A 19,761-nucleotide genomic window follows, 5' to 3' on the forward strand; every position below is an offset into this window, starting at 1 on the left:
TATGTGGGCCAAAGGCATCCGGTACTTGCAGTTTTCATGTGTATAGTAATAGCTGAATGGTGAAGAGGAAAAATAAGTTACATTTTCAAAGGAAAACTCTAATTTAGTTTATTTTAAAAGGAGAGACTGGAAGTAAATTTATATTTAGCCTCAAAACTAATTTCAGAGTTTTATGGCTGCTGAAGTTTGGAAAGTTGATCTGAAGATATTTGAGATCTCACTGATACCAGCAGAGGACACCAAGATTGATTAATTTACCAAGACGAAAGATGAGGAGGGTTCTTATATTAAAGTTGCCTGATTTAAGAGGGATGGTGTGAGGGGGGAGGGAAATCTTCATTTAAAGGTGATGTGCAAAATAGGAAAAAAATAGGGCTTATGCCACTTTAATACTGTTTTGTTACATAGCCAAGCAGGCTCAAGGGTTTTATTATTAGAAATGCAGTTATTGGCAACTAGAGAACTAATAAGGCTACGGTCGGACACTGCAAAAGACTAAACATAGAGCAAGTGAGAGAGTGGAAAGGATTTTGGACCAGACTGTTTAAGACCCTTTATTTACAACTATTTAAGTCCATTGTCTAACTGACAGTTTGGAGAAGGGAGGGAAAAGGTTTTTGTATTTTTTTTTTTTGTAATTTTTAAATACCTTCTGCTGCTGCAATTAAAGTTTGACGGCTCACAATATATGTTCTCAAAACTACTTCCATTCCTAGTCCCAGAAAACCTGAGAAAACCACGTTACATCGCTGATATTTCAAAGATAAAAAAGCAGAAAAAACCCCCAAACTTTACATCCTTTCCCTCCCTCTCTTCAAACTTTAGTATATTACAGAGATACCCCCCCCCAAAAAAAAAACAAAACAAAAACCCAAAACCCTTTCAGATCTAAAGGGGAAAAATCCATCATGGGCCTTATTTCTTTGTACCATGCTAATATCCTGGTGACAGAAGAATGTTTTGGGTTTGTTTATTTTTGTAAAAATACATTATAATAATGCTTCTTCCAGAGCAAAGAGACGAGAAGGGAGAGAAGTTTTTACATATTATATAAAAAGATTGGTATGTGAAGAACACTAAACTATTACTACCTGCAGACTCACAAAATTACACTAGTGATTACCTGTTTCTTTTGTCCCATTGTTGCAAATGGAGATCATGAGTCATTTAATGAAATGTTTGGCCAGTATTAAACTGTGGAACCAAACAACAGTTCATACATATTTGAAATGAATGGGAATTTAGAAAAATCCCTCACCCTGCATTCTGCTTAGACATAATCCTCGAGATAATGATGGTAACCAGGAGAAGCAGCAGTGCCCCACCTGCGATCCCTGAGAGACAAAAGGGAGAAAACTGAATCAGTCTGACAAATGGGCTTATGAAACACAGAAACAGTATTATTGGCCTTTGCAGATTTTTAATTAACTCTCAAAATCCCAAGCAAAGTTAAGAGGTCATGGCATTCCTCTATCTGTACCCACAAGGGTTTCTGAATCCTGACAGGTTTCAGAGTAACAGCCGTGTTAGTCTGTATTTGCAAAAAGAAAAGGAGGACTTGTGGCACCTTAGAGACTAACCAATTTATTTGAGCATAAGCTTTCGTGAGCTACAGCTCACTTCATCGGTGCATTCAGTGGAAAATACAGAGGGGAGATTTATATACACAGAGAACATGAAACAATGGGTGTTACCATAAAGAAGGTTTAGAAACAATGGGCCAGATGTTCAACTAGGGTAAATCAGCATAGGTCCACTGAAGTCAGCTGTGAATCTGACCCCAGGTCTTTTTAGTAAACTACTTACCGAGGACTACTGAGATGAAGTTATAGGAACCTAGAATTGGGGGTAGAGAGAGGGGAAAAAAATTGAACTACTGTAATATGAAATGAATCACAGCCACATGATTTCTTCAAAAATATTTATCCAAACATTTTCTGTATCAGGCATGTTACAGATTTTATTGGTGAGAGCTAGAAAGCAAAATTTATTAAAAGTCCTCCCCATATTGCCAGCTATATAGAAAGGCCCTTGCAACTTTTAAAGGGAGATAAACCACTGTAACCCAATCGCCTCCTCCAGCACAGGAGAAAGCTCAGCACTGTATTGACTGGCTGAGCAAGAAAGAAGCTCTTTCCGTTTACCTGCTAAATCAACCATATATCAACTGTGAGGGTCTTGGGTAGGGTAACCAGATGTCCTGATTTTTGGGTCTTTTTCTTATACAGGCTCCTATTACCCCTTACCCCCTGTCGCGATGTTTCACATTTGCTGTTTGGTCACCCGAGTCTCGGGAGCATGTCACACACACAGTGAGTTAAGCTGGAAGGACAAAGCTGTTGCTTAGAGAACTGCCTTTTACTGATAGGGAGAAATATTTTAAGTAGAGAATAAGACATATTTTGAAAACTCCAACCTAAATGCAGTGAGTTTTACACAGAATAACATAACAAAAGCCATGGTTGTAACACTGATTGGTGGTATCTACACAGTCAAAAAACTCAAACCATATTAGGATATCATACTACATTTTAGACAGGCCTCAAGTTGAGAGAGTTTGATTTTTACCTTCCCATATTTAGGGCCTGTCTACACACAAAAATCATACTGGTTTAAGTTAAATCAGACTTTAAATCAATATAGGTAACTGGGTGCAAGCCCCCGTGTAGGCATGCTTTTATCATTTGAAAATTCTTATCTTAGTTGAGCTTGCATTCATAATTTATAGGTGCAGACTACAATGATATAAGCCAGGTTGGAATTGCTTTGAGTGCTCACACACAAAGTTGCAATAGTATGATTAAATCTGCTTTAAAAAAAAAAAAAAAGCACCTTTAGTTAAGCCCTTGCAACTGTGTGTGGGGATCAGGAATTAGAAACAACTAATGCAGATATGTTCAGGAGACATATACACATTGAGTTTATTTTGTGTAACTGTGTAGCTTTGTTCAAATAAAAATTTGAAAACAATCTCTTTTCCCTCCCAGATAGGTATTGTCTACACAGCCCAGGATACATTTTATCTTGTCTGCACACAAACTTGCACTGGTTTAACTAAATTGGGTTTAAAAAAAGACCTGTCTAGCATTGGAAATCTCGATGTAAAGCAGGCCTCAAAATAGACAGGAGGTTTGTGTTGCAGATTCTGCAAAGGGCAAATCTTATTTCAACCTCTATTGTCATTTGACCACTAGGTGGAAACCTAACACAGGGCATGAATTTTTCCCATTTATTCTATACATACTGGATCTACAGACTGGTACAGGTTTCAGAGTAGCAGCTGTGTTAGTCTGTATCCACAAAAAGAAAAGGAGGACTTGTGGCACCTTAGAGACTAACAAATTTATCTGAGCGTAAGCTTTCGTGAGCTACAGCTCACTTCATCGGATGCATTCAGTGGAAAATACATTCAGGGGGTGTGGGACTGACCCCACCAGGCCAAATGCACCAGTCTGTGGGGCCCCCAAAGGACGGGGCCCTAAGCGATCGCCCCAATTCGCCATACCCAAGGCACGGCTCTGGGTGTAGTTATATTCACTTATGAAGGTGACAAGAACAAACATGTAATCCTACTACTGTACCAAGGTGTAATTTGCTGCCTTGTCGCTGGAGGAATGCAGACATACAGAGCAAAATCCTAGCCCACTGAAGTCAGTGGGAGTTTTACCAGGATTTCAACTCATAGTCTGTTTCAGTCTTTAGTTTTTATGCACTCTCTCAGTACTGCATTGAAGAGCACAACACAGCAGGAGAATGACTTCAGGCTCTTCAAGGCAGGCAACTGCCATTTTATTTTTAGTTGGTTTGCGGGGGAAAAACACATTAAGTCATTTCTGTCCTTACCATTTTGTAGAACAGCACAAGCATGATAGGAAGAAGGGCAAACACAGTACCTGTCTTCAAAAGGGGGAACAAAGAGGACCCTGGGAATTATACACCAATCAGCCTAACTTCAATATCTGGAAAAGATACTGAATATTAAAAAAATATATAATTACCTAGAGAATAACAGGATAAGGAATAGCCAGCATGGATTTGTCAAGAACAAATCATGCCAACCAATCTAATTTCCTTCTTTAACAGGGTTACTGGCCTAGTAGATAGGTGGGAAGAAGTAAACGTGATGTATCTTGATTTTCTTGATTTTAGTAAGGATAGAACCTAGATTCTCTCTTACCCTGTGTGCAGGCTGGAACAGGAGGATCCCACGTTCCATCATCTTGGCACTGAATCTGATGGCTGGCGTTCAGGGTGTAGCCAGGATCACATTCAAACCTAACCGTGTCCCTGGGTCTGTAGACAGGTCTATGTCCAGGTACTTTTCTTCCATTCTGGATTTCTGGGGCAATGCAGAGAACCTCTGAAATTGAAAAGGTGCAGAAGGTGTCAGCCTGCCCGGCAAGCAGTGCTGTTCAGTGGGTGCTTGGCACCTGTGTTCTGCACTGGCTGCCTACCAGTTTCTGGGGAGAGTTTATGGTGTTGCTTTTAACCTCTCCACTGCAAACACTATCGTGCAAGCCTGCCTAAAACCACATCCCATGGGGTTCCATACTGCTCCTCTTGTGGTGAATAGAGTCCCCAGAGTGATCCCTCTCAGTGACAGAGAGATCAGGGCTGGCAGGAGAGCTTCCTGTGAGGGACCCTCAATTTGGAGCCTACTCCTTGTGCTTGCTGTTAGACAGTACAGGCCTGTTGGCCTTTAGGGGACACACTGCAAATCTTTCCTGTTCACTCAGTGTGTAGCAGGGGTAGAGATTGGAGGCAGAGGTTTGTGTGTCTGCCTGTGTGTGTGAGGGGAGCGAGAATATTAGTTTCTAGTTTTTGTAATTCATGTAAAGTGTGGTAAGGGTTTCAGACAGATGCTTTTAAAAATATTTTCCTCGTGAGTACATATCTGTGCATACGCACGTAGGAGTACGGAGTGTGCATACAATGCCTTTATTTTCAAAAGCATTTATTTCATCTTAAGTCTAATTAAATGGAGCTTTAATTCCCTGCTATTAATTCTGTTTCACTGGTGAGCTTGTCTTTCGAGTTAAAACCTGTTGTATGAGCTTCTTCCTCTTAGTTCTAGGTAACAGAAAATAAATGCACCTTCACACTGAGGAGGGGGAGGGCTCCATGTTCCAGATGCCGCACAATAAATTGATGCCTGCCCATTAAGAGAATAGCCGGGCTCACAGCTGTAATTTACAGACGTTCCAGTGGTGAACACTGCCAAGGCCTGGACGCTGAGCTTCCCATTGGTGATGGCTGGAGGAAAGGAACACTGTAGCACTATAGGGAGGAAAGAGAGTCTTAACTGAACCAGAGCTCATGCAGGCTAAATTTATAGGAGGGAAAAGATCCACATGCTCATTTTGAGTTGTACCCAACACGACAGCAGTGACCCTAATGCACACCGGGGTAAAGCTACCTATTCTCCATTCCCTCGACCTCATTCACATCCCCCCATATATCTATGTAGCGCGATGACTCAGTCATGCTTCTTGACACCCACAGACATGTTCTCAGCCATCTTAGTAAGGCTCCAACAGTTATTTCCACTGTTTATTTTGTGTTTACATTGGGAATTCTGCCACTTTGGAACCATTCATTGGTTGGATGGCTAGTTGGGTGGGGCCTTCTCTAAGTTCCCTTAACTTGGGAGGGAGGTTAAGTGGGAGAACCTGGCCAGGACTCAGTTCTTCAGGGATCTTTTCGGAGAGTGGAAAAGCCCAGATACTTTGGAGAGGAGCATGGGAAACACTGGGATAGCGACACAGATATTTGCATTTCCCTTTTCAGATCTCAAACTAATCCCACAGTCTTTTTGGACTTCCGGCTCAGCCCTGCCAGATCTGACTCATCACAACACGATCAAAGATGATCAACCTCAAAGCCTTAGTCACACTTACATCTTTCACAGACAGGGACAGGAGGATCCCATCTACCGTCATTTTGGCACTGAGTCTCAGGGCTGCCGTTCATGGTGTAACCAGGGTCGCATTCGAACACAACCATGTCGCTGGGTCTGTAGGCAGGCTGTACCCCATTTGTTCTTCCATTCTCCACTTCTGGGCTTACGCATGTTGCTGAAAGGGAAAGCATAACAAACCCTTTAGACTCTAACGCACTTGTGGGATGGAATAGGCAGCTTACCCACTGAGACATTTCCTTTGACAAGTCTTTTACTTCACTTTCATAAGTATTTCTACATTCTCACATCCTCTGTAGCAATTCTTTCAGCATGAACATTACCCAGCTGCACTCACAGAACCATTCACCACTGGTACAAGTGGATGCAATGCCACTGAACTTAAAGGAGCTCCTCTTGCCAACAGTGACTTTGGCCCATGTCTCTCATTGGAAATTTAGTTTCCAGCTGTGGAATTTGCTGAATTGGTGGCTTGTCTCAAAGTTCTTGTGGTGTCTATTTAAATCCTTTTGCGTGTCTGACGCACCAAGCGAGAAAAAGGGAAGCAGCAAAAAGAACAGAAACGCACCTTCACATTGAGTGTGAGGGTTGCTCCAAGGTCCAGACGCCGTACAATGAAGTGATGCCTCCCCAAGAAGGGACTAGTCAGGATCACAACGGTAATTTACAAACATCCACCACCCAGAAAAAATATCGGGCTCCTTTAAGCATCTCAGTTGGACAACCAAAATCCACTGGACAATTTAGGTTCACTATTTAGTGTCTTCCCAGTTCCCATTTCAAGATGGACAGACATGAGGATTCTGAGCAGAAGAAGATAAAAGTGCTCTGCTTTCACCTTTATGGTACAGTAATTCCCCTCAGCAGACCCATGGCTCTTGCCAACTTGGGTCACTTCTTGCAGCTGCTGCAGTTGGAGGGATCCTGACCCCCAAATGCATTGTGGGAAAGCACAAGCTTTGCAATAAAACAGAAGGGACAAATTTACTCATCTGTCATCCCCACTGCTCTCGGAGCCCTGCCAGCACTGCCCCCAACCTGGTTCATTTCTTATCCTCTACGTCTGTTCCTAACAACTGGGACCGTCCACCTCTCCCCTCAAACCAGTCTGTAAAGTCTCTGGATTTGAGGCGAGCAGCAGGCAGGACAGATTCAGACGGGGTTAGTGCTGGAGGTTCTCACTGATCAGTCAGAAGGGAAACCTGTTTCTAGATGCATAATACAAACAAATCAGAGTTTTGACACTTGCCTAGCTCACAGACTGGCAGAGGTGGATCCCACGTGTCATCAGTTTGGCACTGACTCAGACTGTGACCCTTCATGGTGTAGCCGGGATCGCACTCAAAGGTAACACTGTCATTATATAAATAGACATGTCTATCACCAGATACTCTTCTTCCATTCTGGATTTGTGGGGCTGGGCATCTAACCTCTGAAAAAGAAATGCTTTAGCTGAAACACAGGGCCAGAGAGGAAGAAAAACATCTCCGCAGCCTAGACAGCTCTCAAGCCTTTTTTAGGCTCTCAGCATTTTCCCTGTAACTTGTTGCACTAACCAATATTATTCCGACTTGAAACTGCAGATTGTTGTGGGAAATGTGGAGGGCCACCCTGTGAGGAGGAGATGGAGATACACTGGTAACAGCGTAGGTCCCTTCATGGCAACCTTGCAAGGGTTCTCTCCTCAAGCATTGTCCTGTGTACAATTCTCGTCATGCCTATAACCCTGAGAGGCTCTTGTGGTTAAAGTCCTGGCTCGGGATTTGGAGATCTGGATTAAATTTTTGGCTGTGCCACTGACCAACTTCATATATCACCCGGAGAACTCACTAATCTCTGTGCCTCATTTCTCCCACTGTAAAGTGGAGATTATAATTCTTCCCTCCCTCTTAATTAACATTTGTGAGGCAAGCAGAAAAAAGAGAAAAGGGCACGTAACCACATGGACAGACAGTTGTGACCTACTTACGCTCACAAATGGGATCACCACCACTCCATGCAACATGCATGCCAGAAATCTCACATCGTCTGTAAGGCTGTCCAATCAACCGGTGCCTGGAGTTAGGCAAAGGGGGTTATCAGTTCTTACCTATTCCTTTGGTATCTGAGTTCTCCTGTGAAGCTCAATTATTTGTGAAGCTCTTCTCCCCAGCCACAGCAGGTGGGGACCAACACCACTGACTACTGAGTGATGATCATAACAGAAAAGGCTCCTTGCCAACTCAGAACTCCCCAGCCCCCTGTAGAATTAAACCACAGAACGGAATCCAGTGTAGGCCCAATGAGCTGGCATTCTTTGAGCCAGGGGATCCAAATGTCCTTCCTGTGCCCCCAAGTCCTACTTACCACATCAGCAGAATCATTCTCCTCCATGGAATCACAAGCCATATGCAAACAAGTAACAACATTTTCTCCCAGCACTTTCTGGCAGGTTGCTGGCGGAGGGGTATTATTATGCCTGATCGAGAGGGGTTTTGATTTTCTCATAACCGATGAGATAAGTTTTTGAGGGAGTGGGCCAGGCAGACCCAGCTGGGGTCTGGCTAGCTTGAGATACTTAATTTAAGTCAATCAAGACTGTTGTAATGCATGCAGGAGTAACACCCCACCCCAGCAGAGAGGTCCAAAACACAGACGCTATACAGCAAACCTCAGCTGAGCTGGCTCTGGAGTTCAGCAGCCAGCTGTTGTTATAGGCAGTGTCAGTGAAATGAGACTTTCTGTGGTCACAGGTTCTTCCCTTTCGCCCCCACATAGGACATGCTCTACAAGTGCACAAGCCAGCACTACAGCTGCAGACCTTTATTTCTCAGACCCCTGAAGCACAGTCCTCATCTTCAAATGGAGAGGGCAAGTGACGTCCTCTTCTGCTACCTTATCCCCAGCGCTCTCACTCAGGCACCTTCCCCAGCAGGGTTTCCCTTTGGAGACACCTCATCAGTCTGGCAGGTGGGCAGTTAGTCAGTGATAACCCTTCCACCGAACTCCGTATGGGAAAACAGCCAGATCCAATTATTCAGAAGAAGAACTGTTCCCATGTCAAAGCAAGGGTAAAATCGAAGAGATTCCAAGGTTTGCCCTGGACACTTGGATCCTACTCTCCACAGGAGACATCTGTGCTCAGCCAGCACCTGCAGGCAGAGCATTCAGCTGGCCAAATTGCAACTAAAGTTTCTACAATAAATGACAGAGCATGAATGAAGAAAAGAGGGAGACTTATTCCAATCCGTCTTTCCTCGCATATAAAAGTTATATTGATTGAGCCAAGAAGATGGAGGGCTGCTTTAGTATGGAAGAGTAAACTGCTTTCAGGAGTTGGGGGAATATGAGGATATCCATTTGTGTTCCACAGCTGTAAGTGAAGCACAAGTAGTCAGCTCAGGCAATCTGAAACTTACCCTTCTTCACATGTGAAATAGACGGTTGACCCAAAATGGGTATCTGTTACAATAACTCTGCCGTTCTCCAGCTCTCCTGGATGACCACACGATTTCTCTGGTGGAGAACAAGGCTAGGATTAGGGTGCTCTCTTTCAATGAAACAATGATCCCAGGGATCTGTCAATATTTAACACACTCCACAAAGAAGACATTTAGAAGGCTTAGAACAGGCACAGCTAGAGAGAACTTTACGAATGACTATTAACTATTTAAAGGCACATTAGTTGTGTCCACGCTGCAAAATGTTAAGGCCATTAAGACCTTTACTGAACCATGGAAACAAAATTCATAATGATATTCACTTTTACAGAACTTGAGAGCTTCTGACCATGTTCGATTTTCAAGGCATGTAATAGTGGATTGCATATGCGGGTGTCTACTGTATCCAGGCCGGCAAGTATAGTTTATAGTCTTCCCAACAGGAAAGGAAGACTGATTTTTATACTCGCTCTTCAGCTCAGCAAAGCTTAACCTCGTTGGGACATCACAGCCATCTAGCAAGAAAGGAAAAACACATGAGAAAAAAGAACCGTATCCAGTCTGCTGGTATGTACCACGTCAGGTGCAGGTAGATACAACAACAGTGTTACAAAGAAATGACTACAGATCTGCTTTATAAATATTCTTCCAGGTGTTACACTAGGATTGAAGCCGAGGGAAAGAGAACGTTCAGACAAAGTGCTAATGCAACAAAATCCATAGCTGGAGACCGAATCTCAAATAACACACACACAGGGCCAAACTTACCACTGGCACAAGAATCTCTATTTCCGAATCAACTAAAACAACATATGCACCTGCCCTGTTTACCTCTGGTCCTAAAATCCATCCTTGGGCTGCCCTACTCCCAGGATGCTAAAATGTGCCATTTTTCAGTAGTACTGTCAGTGAAAAACTAAAGTATCCCAATCGTGGCTTCTGGCCTGAAAGAATAGGACTCTATAGGTTCAGCAATGCCCAACAGAATTAATATCCACCTAGAGACTCATCTGTTAAATGGCCCAAGCCCTTCACAAACTGATACGACATCCCACTGACGCAAGACACTTCAGTTCTCTCTTACTCTCATTGAGCAGCTGAGGCTGAGCTTCTTGTGCCGGCAGAGATTATAGCCCTGTGTGTGTCCCTGGGGATCTGTTCCCAGCTGTGAATTTTGTTGCATTAGGTGGTGTGTCTGAACATTCTTTCTCTCACTATCCATCCTGCTGGGTTACTGACAAAAGGAAGAAGCCAACCGAAAATCCATTCACCTTCACATAGAGGAGAAGGGTGGCTCCAAGTTCCAGATGTGGTACAATAGATCGAAGCCTCTCCACGGAGGGCGTAGCCAGGTTCACAGCTGTAGTTCGCATATGTTCCACTGGGGAAAGCTGCCAAAGGCTTGGCATTGTGCTTCCCTTTGACGATGACCGGAGGTGGGGGACACAGCAACACTAAAGGGGGGAGAGGGGATGAAGAATATTTCAGGGAAAATCTGAATCCTGTTCAAGAAGAGCATAAAATAGGCTGGTCTCCAGGAGGAGGAAAAGCCCAGGATGCCTGTGTTGTGTCAAACCCTGTATCGCACCGGTGATGCGACACATCCAAAAAAGATTAAATATCACCGACCTCGATTCCCCTTCACCCCGGAACTCAGATTTTCCCAATCTGCTCCTTTTTGGTCCCTAGAAATCGCCCTTCCCTCCCTTAAGAATCCAAAATATAATTTGTGGAGAGTGGGACGAGTTCTGCTGATTTGTGTTTCCATTCACAGCTTTAGGATGCTCAGTGAGACAGACCATTGCCAGATCTCTGCCTGTCAGGAGGGCAGGGCAGGACGCAAGGGATCAGCTATCACAGGGACGAGCACACTCAAGAGATTAGGGGGTGGGCGGATATTTGTATGTTCCCCATTCACAGCTGAACAGTGACCCCAGGATTCAAAAGACGTTTATTTTTTTGCGTCCAGGCACATCCCGACCAGATGTTGATCATCTCAGTTACTCAGGAGACAACACTGATTCACACTTACCTTGTGTGCAGGCTGGAACAGGAGAATCCCAGTTTCCGTCATCTTGGCACTGAATCAGACGGCTGCCGTTTAGGGTGTAGCCAGGATCACATTCAAACCTAACTGTGTCCCTGGGTCTGTAGACAGGTTCACGTCCAGCTACTTTTCTTCCATTCTGGATTTCTGGGGCGATGCAGAGAACCTCTGAAATTGAAAAGCCACAGAAGGCATCAGCATGCACTGGCATGCACTGCTGTTCAGTGAGCGCTTTACACCTGTGCTCTGGACTCTCTAGGAAGAGTTTATGGTGTTGCTTTTAACCTCTAAAATGCAAACAGTATCGCGCAAGCCTGCCTAAAACCACATCCCATGAGGTACCGTACTGCTCCTCTTGTGGTGAATAGAGTCCCCAGAGTGATCCCTCTCAGTGACAGAGAGAGCAGGGCTGGTGGGAGAGCTCCCTGTAAGGGACCCTCATTTTGGCACCATGGTCTTTAACAATACTGGCCTTTGGGGGACACACTTTCCTCTTTACTCGCGTGTAACGAGGCAAGAGTGGGGATTGCGTGCCTGTCTGTGAGTGTGAGGGGAGTGTGGAGATTAGTTGCTAGTGTTTCTAATTTATGTCAAGGCTGCTGGGGTTTCAGACAGCTGCAGCTTTTAATGTTTCACTAATGTGTATGTGTGCACAGGAGTGCAGAGTTTGCATTCGGCACATTTATTTTCAAAAGCATTTATTTCACCCTGTGTCTAATTATTTCGAGTTTTAATTCCTTGCTGTTAAATTTGTTGCACTTGTGACCTTGTCTTTTGAGTTAAATCCTGTGGTAGGAGCTTCTTCCTCTTAGTTCTTTTTGGAGAATGGAAAAGCCCAGATACGATGGAGAGGAACACAGGGAACACTGGGATAACTACACAGATATTTGCATTTCCCTTGTCAGATCTCAAATTAATCCCACAGTCCTTTTGGCCTCCCGACTCAGCCCTGCCAGATCTGACTCATCACAATGGGATCAAAGCCTTAGTCATACTTACTTCTTTCACAGGTGGGGACAGGAGGATCCCATCTACCATCATCTTGGCACTGCGTCTCAGCGCTGCCACTCAAGGTGTAACCAGCGTCGCATTCAAACACAACCATGTCTCTGGGTCTGTAGGCACGCTGTACCCCATTTGTTCTTCCATGCTCCACTGCTGGGCTTACGCATGTTGCTGAAAGGGAAAGCATAACAAACCCTTTAGACTCTAACGCAGGCGTGGGATGGAATGGACTGATCCATTTCCTCTGGCAAGTCTTTTACTGTAGTTCAATTTCATAACTATTTCTATACTATCACATCCTGTTGTCGCTTTTATCAATTCTTTCAGCATGAACATTACTGAGCTGCACTCGCAGAATCCATCAGCACCGTTCCAAGTGGATGCAATGCCACTGAACTTAAAGGAGCTCCTCTTGCCAGCAGTGACATTGGCCTGTGTGTTTCACTGGAGGTTTAGTCCATAGCTGTGAAATTTGCTGCATTGGTGGCTTGTCTCAAAGTTCTCATGGTCTCAATTTAAACCCTCGTGTGTGCCTGACACACCAAGCGAGGCAAAGGGAAGCAGCTAACAAAACAGAAACGCGCCTTCACATTGAGGAAAGAGGCAGTTCCAAGCTGCAGACACTGTGCAATGAAGTTATGTCTCCCCAAAAAGGGAGGAGCCAGGATCACAACGGTAATTTACAGACACTCATCACACACACACACACACACACAAAATCAGGCTACTTTAAGCATCTTATTTTGGTCAACCAAAAATCACTGGACAATATAGGCTCACTATTCAGTGCGTTACATTGCAAGTACTTAATGCCTGTTGTTTTTTATGAATCTTTAACTCATTTGTAACAATCTTGTCCCCACCCCATTATAGAAAAGAGCTTGACTGAAATACCAGCGTGAGGGGGAAAAACAAAAAAATGGTTCCATGATTATTCAGCGTACAGGAACTAGAGGGTCATATTCCACCTTCATAAAAACATAAGAACGGCCATACTGGGTCAGACCAAAGGTCCATCCAGACCAGTATCCTGTCTACCGACAGTGGCCAATGCCAAGGTCACTCACTCCAGGGCACCTAACAGGTAATGATCAAGTGATCTCTCTCCTGCCATCCATCACCCGCCTCTGACAAACAGAGGCTAGGGACACCGTTCCTTACCAATCCTGGCTAATAGCCATTAATTGACTTTACCTCCATGAATTTATCCAGTTCTCTTTTAAACCCCGTTATAGTCCTAGCCTTCACAACCTCCTCAGGCAAGGAGTTCCACAGGTTGACTGTGCGCTGTGTGAAGAAGAACTTCCTTTTATTTGTTTTAAACCTGCTGTACATTAATTTCATTTGGTGGCCCCTACTTCTTGTGTTATGGGAACAAGTAAATAACTTTTCCTTATTCACTTTCTCCACACCACTCATAATTTTATAGACCTCTATCATATCCCCCCTTAGTCTCCTCTTTTCCAAGCTGAAAAGTCCTAGCCTCTTTAATCTCTCCTCATATGGGACCCATTCCAAACCCCTAATCATTTTAGTTGCCCTTCGCCGTCTTATTCTATCCCTTTTTTAATGATTGCTAATATCCCATTTGCTTTTTTGACTGCCGCTGCACACTGCATGGATGTCTTCAGAGAACTATCCAGGATGACTCCAAGATCTTTTTCCTGATTAGTTGTAGCTAAATTAGCCCCCATCATATTGTATGTATACTTGGGGTTATTTTTTCCAGTGTGCATTACTTTACATTTATCCACATGAAATTTCATTTGCCATTTTGTTGCCCAATCACTTAGCTTTGTGAGATCTTTTTGAAGTTCTTCACAGTCTGCTTTGGTCTTAACTATCTTGAGCAGTTTTGTATCATCTGCAAACTTTGCCACCCCCCTGTTTACCCCTTCCTCCAGACCATTTATGAATAAGTTGAATAGGATTGGTCCTAGGACTGACCCTTGGGGAACACCACTAGTTACCCCTCTCCATTCTGAAAATTTACCATTTATTCCTACCCTTTGTTCCCTGTCTTTTAACCAGTTCTCAATCCATGGAAGGATCTTCCCTCTTATCCCATGGCAACTTAATTTACATAAGAGCCTTTGGTGAGGGACCTTGTCAAAAGCTTTCTGGAAATCTAAGGACAATCTAAGTACATTCAAGGGAAAAGTGTAAAGCATCTGTTGTTACTGGAAGGACCGCTCATAATTGATAAAAATAGTGAAATTCAGCAAAAGAAGCAGAAGTACCCGCAAAAGCTCCGGTGGACCAAGAAGTTATTGAATATCATCTTCTAAATCACTTCCAGTTCCCATTTCAAGATGGGACAGACACGAGGATCCTGAGCAGAGGAAGATAAAAGTGCTCTGCTTTCAACTTTAAGTTACAGAAATTCCCCTCAGCAGGTCCCTTCTTGCCAACCTCGGTCACTTTCTGCAGCTGCTGCAGTGTGAGGAATCCTGACCCCCAAATGCATTGTGGGAAAGCAAATTCAAATATAATTTGTGGAGAGCGGGACGAGTTCTGCTGATTTGTGTTTCCATTCACAGCTTTAGGATGCTCAGTGAGACAGACCATTGCCAGATGCAGAGGATCAGCTATCACAGGGACGAGCACACTCAAGAGATTAGGGGGTGGGTGAATATTTGTATGTTCCCCATTTCATCCAGCTGAAAAGTGACCCCTGGATTCAAAGGACGTTGGCTTTTTTCGCGTCCAGGCACATCCCTACCAGATGTTGATCTTCTCAGTTACCCTGCAGTCAACCTTGATTTACACTCACTCTGTGTGCAGGCTGGAACAGGAGGATCCCAGATTCCTTCATCTCGGCATTGAATCTGACGGCTGCCGTTCAGGGTGTAACCAGGATCACATTCAAACCTAACCGTGTCCCTGGGTCTGTAGACAGGTCCATGTCCAGCTACTTTTCTTCCATTCTGGACTTCTGGGGCGATGCAGAGAACCTCTGAAATTGAAAAGCCACAGAAGGCGTCAGCCTGCCCGTCAAGCAGTGCTGTTCAGTGGGCCCTTGGTGCCTGTGCTCTGCACTGACTCCCTACCAGTTTCTGGGAAGAGTTTATGGTGTTGCTTTTAACCTCTCCACTGCAAACACTATCATGCAAGCCTGCCTAAAACCACATCCCACAGGGTTCCATACTGCTCCTCTTGTGGGGAGCAGAGGCCCCAGATGGCTCCCTCTCAGTGACAGAGAGAGCAGGGCTGGCAGGAGAGCTCCTGTGAGGAGCCCACAATTTGGCATCTACTCCTTGCACTTGGTCTGAAACAGTTCAGGCTTGTTGGCCTCTCCAGTACCCACTGCAAATCTTTTCTGTTGACGCAGTGTGTAGCAAGGAGTAGGGATTGGCGGCACAGGTTTATGTGTTTCTGTGTGTTTCTGTGTGTGTGAGGGGAGCGTAGATATTAGTTTCCAGTTTTTGTGATTCATGTCAAGTGTGCCTCGGGATATAGACAGATGCTTTTTCCCGTCCTGCCCCTGCAATATTTTCCTCGTGGGGGGTGTATCTGTGTGCACAAGCGCAGAATGCGCATACAATGCCTTTATTTTCAAAAGCATTTATTTCACCATGTGTCTAATTAAATGGAGCTTTAATTCCCTGCTATTCATTCTGTTGCACTGGTGAGCTTGTCTTTTATCTTAAATCCTGTGATAGGAGCTTGTGCAAGGAGTAGACGCCAAACTGTGGGCCCCTCACAGGAGCTAGGTCTGTAGGCACGCTGTACCCCATTTGTTCTTCCATTCTCCACTGCTGGGCTTACGCACGTGGCTGAAAGGGAAAGCATAACAAACCCTTTAGACTCCAACGCACGTGTGGGATGAAATGGGCTGTTTACCCACTGAGCCATTGCCTTTGACAAGTCTTTTACTTCAGTTTCATAAATATTTCTACACTCTTACGTCCTCTTGTCACCTGTTGCAATTCTTTCAGCATGAATATTACCCGGCTGCACTCACAGAATCATTCACCACTGGTACAAGTGGATACAATGCTGCTGAAGTTAAAGGAGCTCCTCTTGCCAGCAGTGACTTTGGCCCGGTGAGTCTCACTGGAGGTTTAGTCCCCAACAGTGGAATTTGCTGAATTGGTGACTTGTCTCAAAGTTCTCGTGGTCTCAATTTAAACCCTCGTGTGTGTCTGACACACCGAGCGAAGCAAAGGGAAGCAGCTAACAAAACAGAAACGCACCTTCATATTGAAGGAGGAAGCAGTTCCAGGCTGCAGACACTGTACAGTGAAGTGATGCCTCCCCAAAAAGGGAGGAGCCAGGATCACAATGGTAATTTACAGACACTCATCACCCACCCACCCACCCCCAAAAATCAGGCTACTTTAAGCATCTTAATTTAGTCAACCAAAAATCACTGGACAATATCGGCTCACTATACAGTGCGTTACATTGCAAGTACTTAATGCCTATTGGTTTTTATGAATCTTTAACTCATTTGTAACAATCTTGTTCCCCACCCCATTATAGAAAAGAGCTTGACTGAAATACCAGTGTGAGCGGGAAAAACAAAAAATGGTTCCATGATTATTCAGCGTACAGGAACTAGAGGGTCGTATTACACCTTCATAAGAACATGCGAATGGCCATACTGGGTCAGACCAAAGGTCCATCCAGACCAGTATCCTGTCTACCGACAGTGGCCAATGCCAGGGTCACTCACTCCAGGGCACCTAACAGGTAATGATCAAGTGATCCCTCTCCTGCCATCCATCACCCACCTCTGACAAACAGAGGCTAGGGACACCTTTCCTTACCAATCCTGGCTAATAGCCATTAATTGACTTTACCTCCATAAATTTAACCAGTTCTCTTTTAAACCCTGTTATAGTCCTAGCCTTCACAACCTCCTCAGGCAAGGAGTTCCACAGGTTGACTGTGCGCTGTGTGAAGAAGAACTTCCTTTTTTTTGTTTTATACCTGCTGTCCTTTAATTTCATTTGGTGGCCCCTACTTCTTATATTATGGGAACAAGTAAATAACTTTTCCTTATTCACTTTCTCCACACCACTCATAATTTTATAGACCTCTATCATATCCCCCCTTAGTCTCCTCTTTTCCAAGCTGAAAAGTCCTAGCCTCTTTAATCTCTCCGCAAATGGGACCCGTTCCAAACCCCTAATCATTTTAGTTGACTTTCTCTGAACCTTTTCTAATGCCAGTATATCTTTTTTGAGAAGAGGAGACCACATCTGTACGCAGTATTCAAGATGTGGGCGCACCATGGATTTATATAAGGGCAAGAACATATTCTCCGTCTTATTCTCTATCCCTTTTTTAATGATTGCTAACATCCCGTTTGCTTTTTTGACTGCCGCTGCACACTGCATGGATGTCTTCAGAGAACTATCCAGGATGACTCCAAGATCCTTTTCCTGATTAGTTGTAGCTAAATTAGCCCCCATCATATTGTATGTATACTTGGGGTTATTTTTTCCAGTGTGCATTACTTTACATTTATCCACATGAAATTTCATTTGCCATTTTGTTGCCCAATCACTTAGCTTTGTGAGATCTTTTTGAAGTTCTTCACAGTCTGCTTTGGTCTTAACTATCTTGAGCAGTTTCGTATCATCTGCAAACTTTGCCACCCCCGTGTTTACCCCTTCCTCCAGATCATTTATGAATAAGTTGAATAGGATTGGTCCTAGGACTGACCCTTGGGGAACACCACTAGTTACCCCTCTCCATTCTGAAAATTTACCATTTATTCCTACCCTTTGTTCCATGTCTTTTAACCAGTTCTCAATTCATGAAAGGATCTTCCCTCTTATCCCATGGCAACTTAATTTACATAAGAGCCTTTGGTGAGGGATCTTGTCAAAGGCTTTCTGAAAATCTAGGTATTATCTAAGTACGTTCAAAGAAAGAGTGAAAAGCATCTGTTGTTTCTGGAAGGACCGATCATAATTGATAAAAATAGTGAAATTCAGCAGAGGAAGCAGAAGTACCACTCGCAAAAGCTGCGGTGGACCAAGAAGTTATTGAATATCATCTTCTAATCACTTCCAGTTCCCTTTTCAAGATGGGACAGACATGAGGATCCTGAGCAGAAGAAGATAAAAGTGCTCTGCTTTCACCTTTGTGGTACAGTAATTCCCCCTCAGCAGACCCATGGCTCTTGCCAACTTGGGTCACTTCTTGCAGCTGCTGCAGTTGGAGGGATCCTGACCCCCAAATGCATTGTGGGAAAGCACAAGCTTTGCAATAAAACAGAAGGGACAAATTTACTCATCTGTCATCCCCACTGCTCTCGGAGCCCTGCCAGCACTGCCCCCAACCTGGTTCATTTCTTATCCTCTACGTCTGTTCCTAACAACTGGGACCGTCCACCTCTCCCCTCAAACCAGTCTGTAAAGTCTCTGGATTTGAGGCGAGCAGCAGGCAGGACAGATCCAGACGGGGTTAGCGTTGGAGGTGCTCACGGATCAGACAGAAGGGAAACCTGTTTCTAGATGCATAATACAAACAAATCAGAGTTTTGACACTTGCCTGGCTCACAGACTGGCAGAGGTGGATCCCACGTGTCATCAGTTTGGCACCGACTCAGACTGTGACCCTTCATGGTGTAGCCGGGATCGCACTCAAAGGTAACACTGTCATTATATAAATAGACACGTCTATCACCAGATACTCTTCTTCCATTCTGGATTTGTGGGGCTGGGCATCTAACCTCTGAAAAAGAAACGCTTTAGCTGAAACACAGGGCCAGAGAGGAAGAAAAACATCTCCGCAGCCTTCGCAGCTCTCAAGCCTTTTTTACACTTTCAATATTTTCCATGTAACTTGTTTCACTAGCCCATGTGTTCTCAAGCTTCATTAAACCACGACCCCCTTCTGACAACAAAAATTAGTACACGACCCGGGACGGGGGAAGAAAGACTGAGCCAGCCTATGCCCCGCCGTCCCGGGCAGGGTGGCCAAAGCCAAAGCATGAGCCCCTGTGCCCCAGGCGGGGGAGCCATAGCCCAAGAGCTTCAGCCCCAGCTAGGGAACCTGTGACCTGAGTCCAGCCACCCAGGCCACCCTCGGGCTTAGGCCATGGGCGGTGGGACTCGGGCTTTGGCTTCGGCCCCAGGCAGCGGGCTAGGGCTTCGATCCCAGGCCCAAGCAAGTAAAGCCAGATCTAGTGACCCCATTAATATGGGGCCGCAACCCATTTTAGGGGTCCTGACTTACAGTTTGAGAACTGCTGCACTCCTCTATGTTATTCCTACTTGAAAATACAGATTGTTGTGGGAAATGTGGAGGGCCACCCTAAGAGGAGGAGATGGAGACACACTGGTAACAGCTTAGGTCCCTTCATAGCAACTTCGCAAGGGTAATCTTCTCAAGGAGTGTCCTGTGCACCAATCTCC

At 44.6% G+C, this 19,761-nt stretch overlaps 2 protein-coding genes across 2 annotated transcripts in view; both read right to left on the reverse strand.

Moving 5' to 3' along the window:
* Positions 1-9,558: 9,558 nt before the first annotated feature.
* LOC140901476 (complement receptor type 2) lies at positions 9,559-18,968 on the reverse strand. The gene is made up of 6 exons (XM_073320399.2): positions 18,896-18,968; positions 15,162-15,344; positions 12,383-12,559; positions 11,369-11,551; positions 10,608-10,790; positions 9,559-9,851 (listed from the first exon to the last, which is right to left on the reverse strand). Exons 1-6 carry the CDS (start codon positions 18,966-18,968, stop codon positions 9,559-9,561), a joined length of 1,092 nt encoding a protein of 363 aa, XP_073176500.2.
* CR2 (complement C3d receptor 2) overlaps positions 18,965-19,761 on the reverse strand; it is a 55,907-nt gene continuing 55,110 nt past the window's right edge. Inside the window, exon 24 of the mRNA XM_078849846.1 lies at positions 18,965-19,098. Coding sequence (XP_078705972.1) covers positions 18,965-19,098 — 134 coding nt within the window. The remainder of the gene's footprint in view (positions 19,099-19,761) is intronic.

This window comes from Lepidochelys kempii, chromosome 21 (assembly GCF_965140285.1).
Source record: "Lepidochelys kempii isolate rLepKem1 chromosome 21, rLepKem1.hap1, whole genome shotgun sequence".
Taxonomy (NCBI): Eukaryota; Metazoa; Chordata; order Testudines; family Cheloniidae; genus Lepidochelys; species Lepidochelys kempii.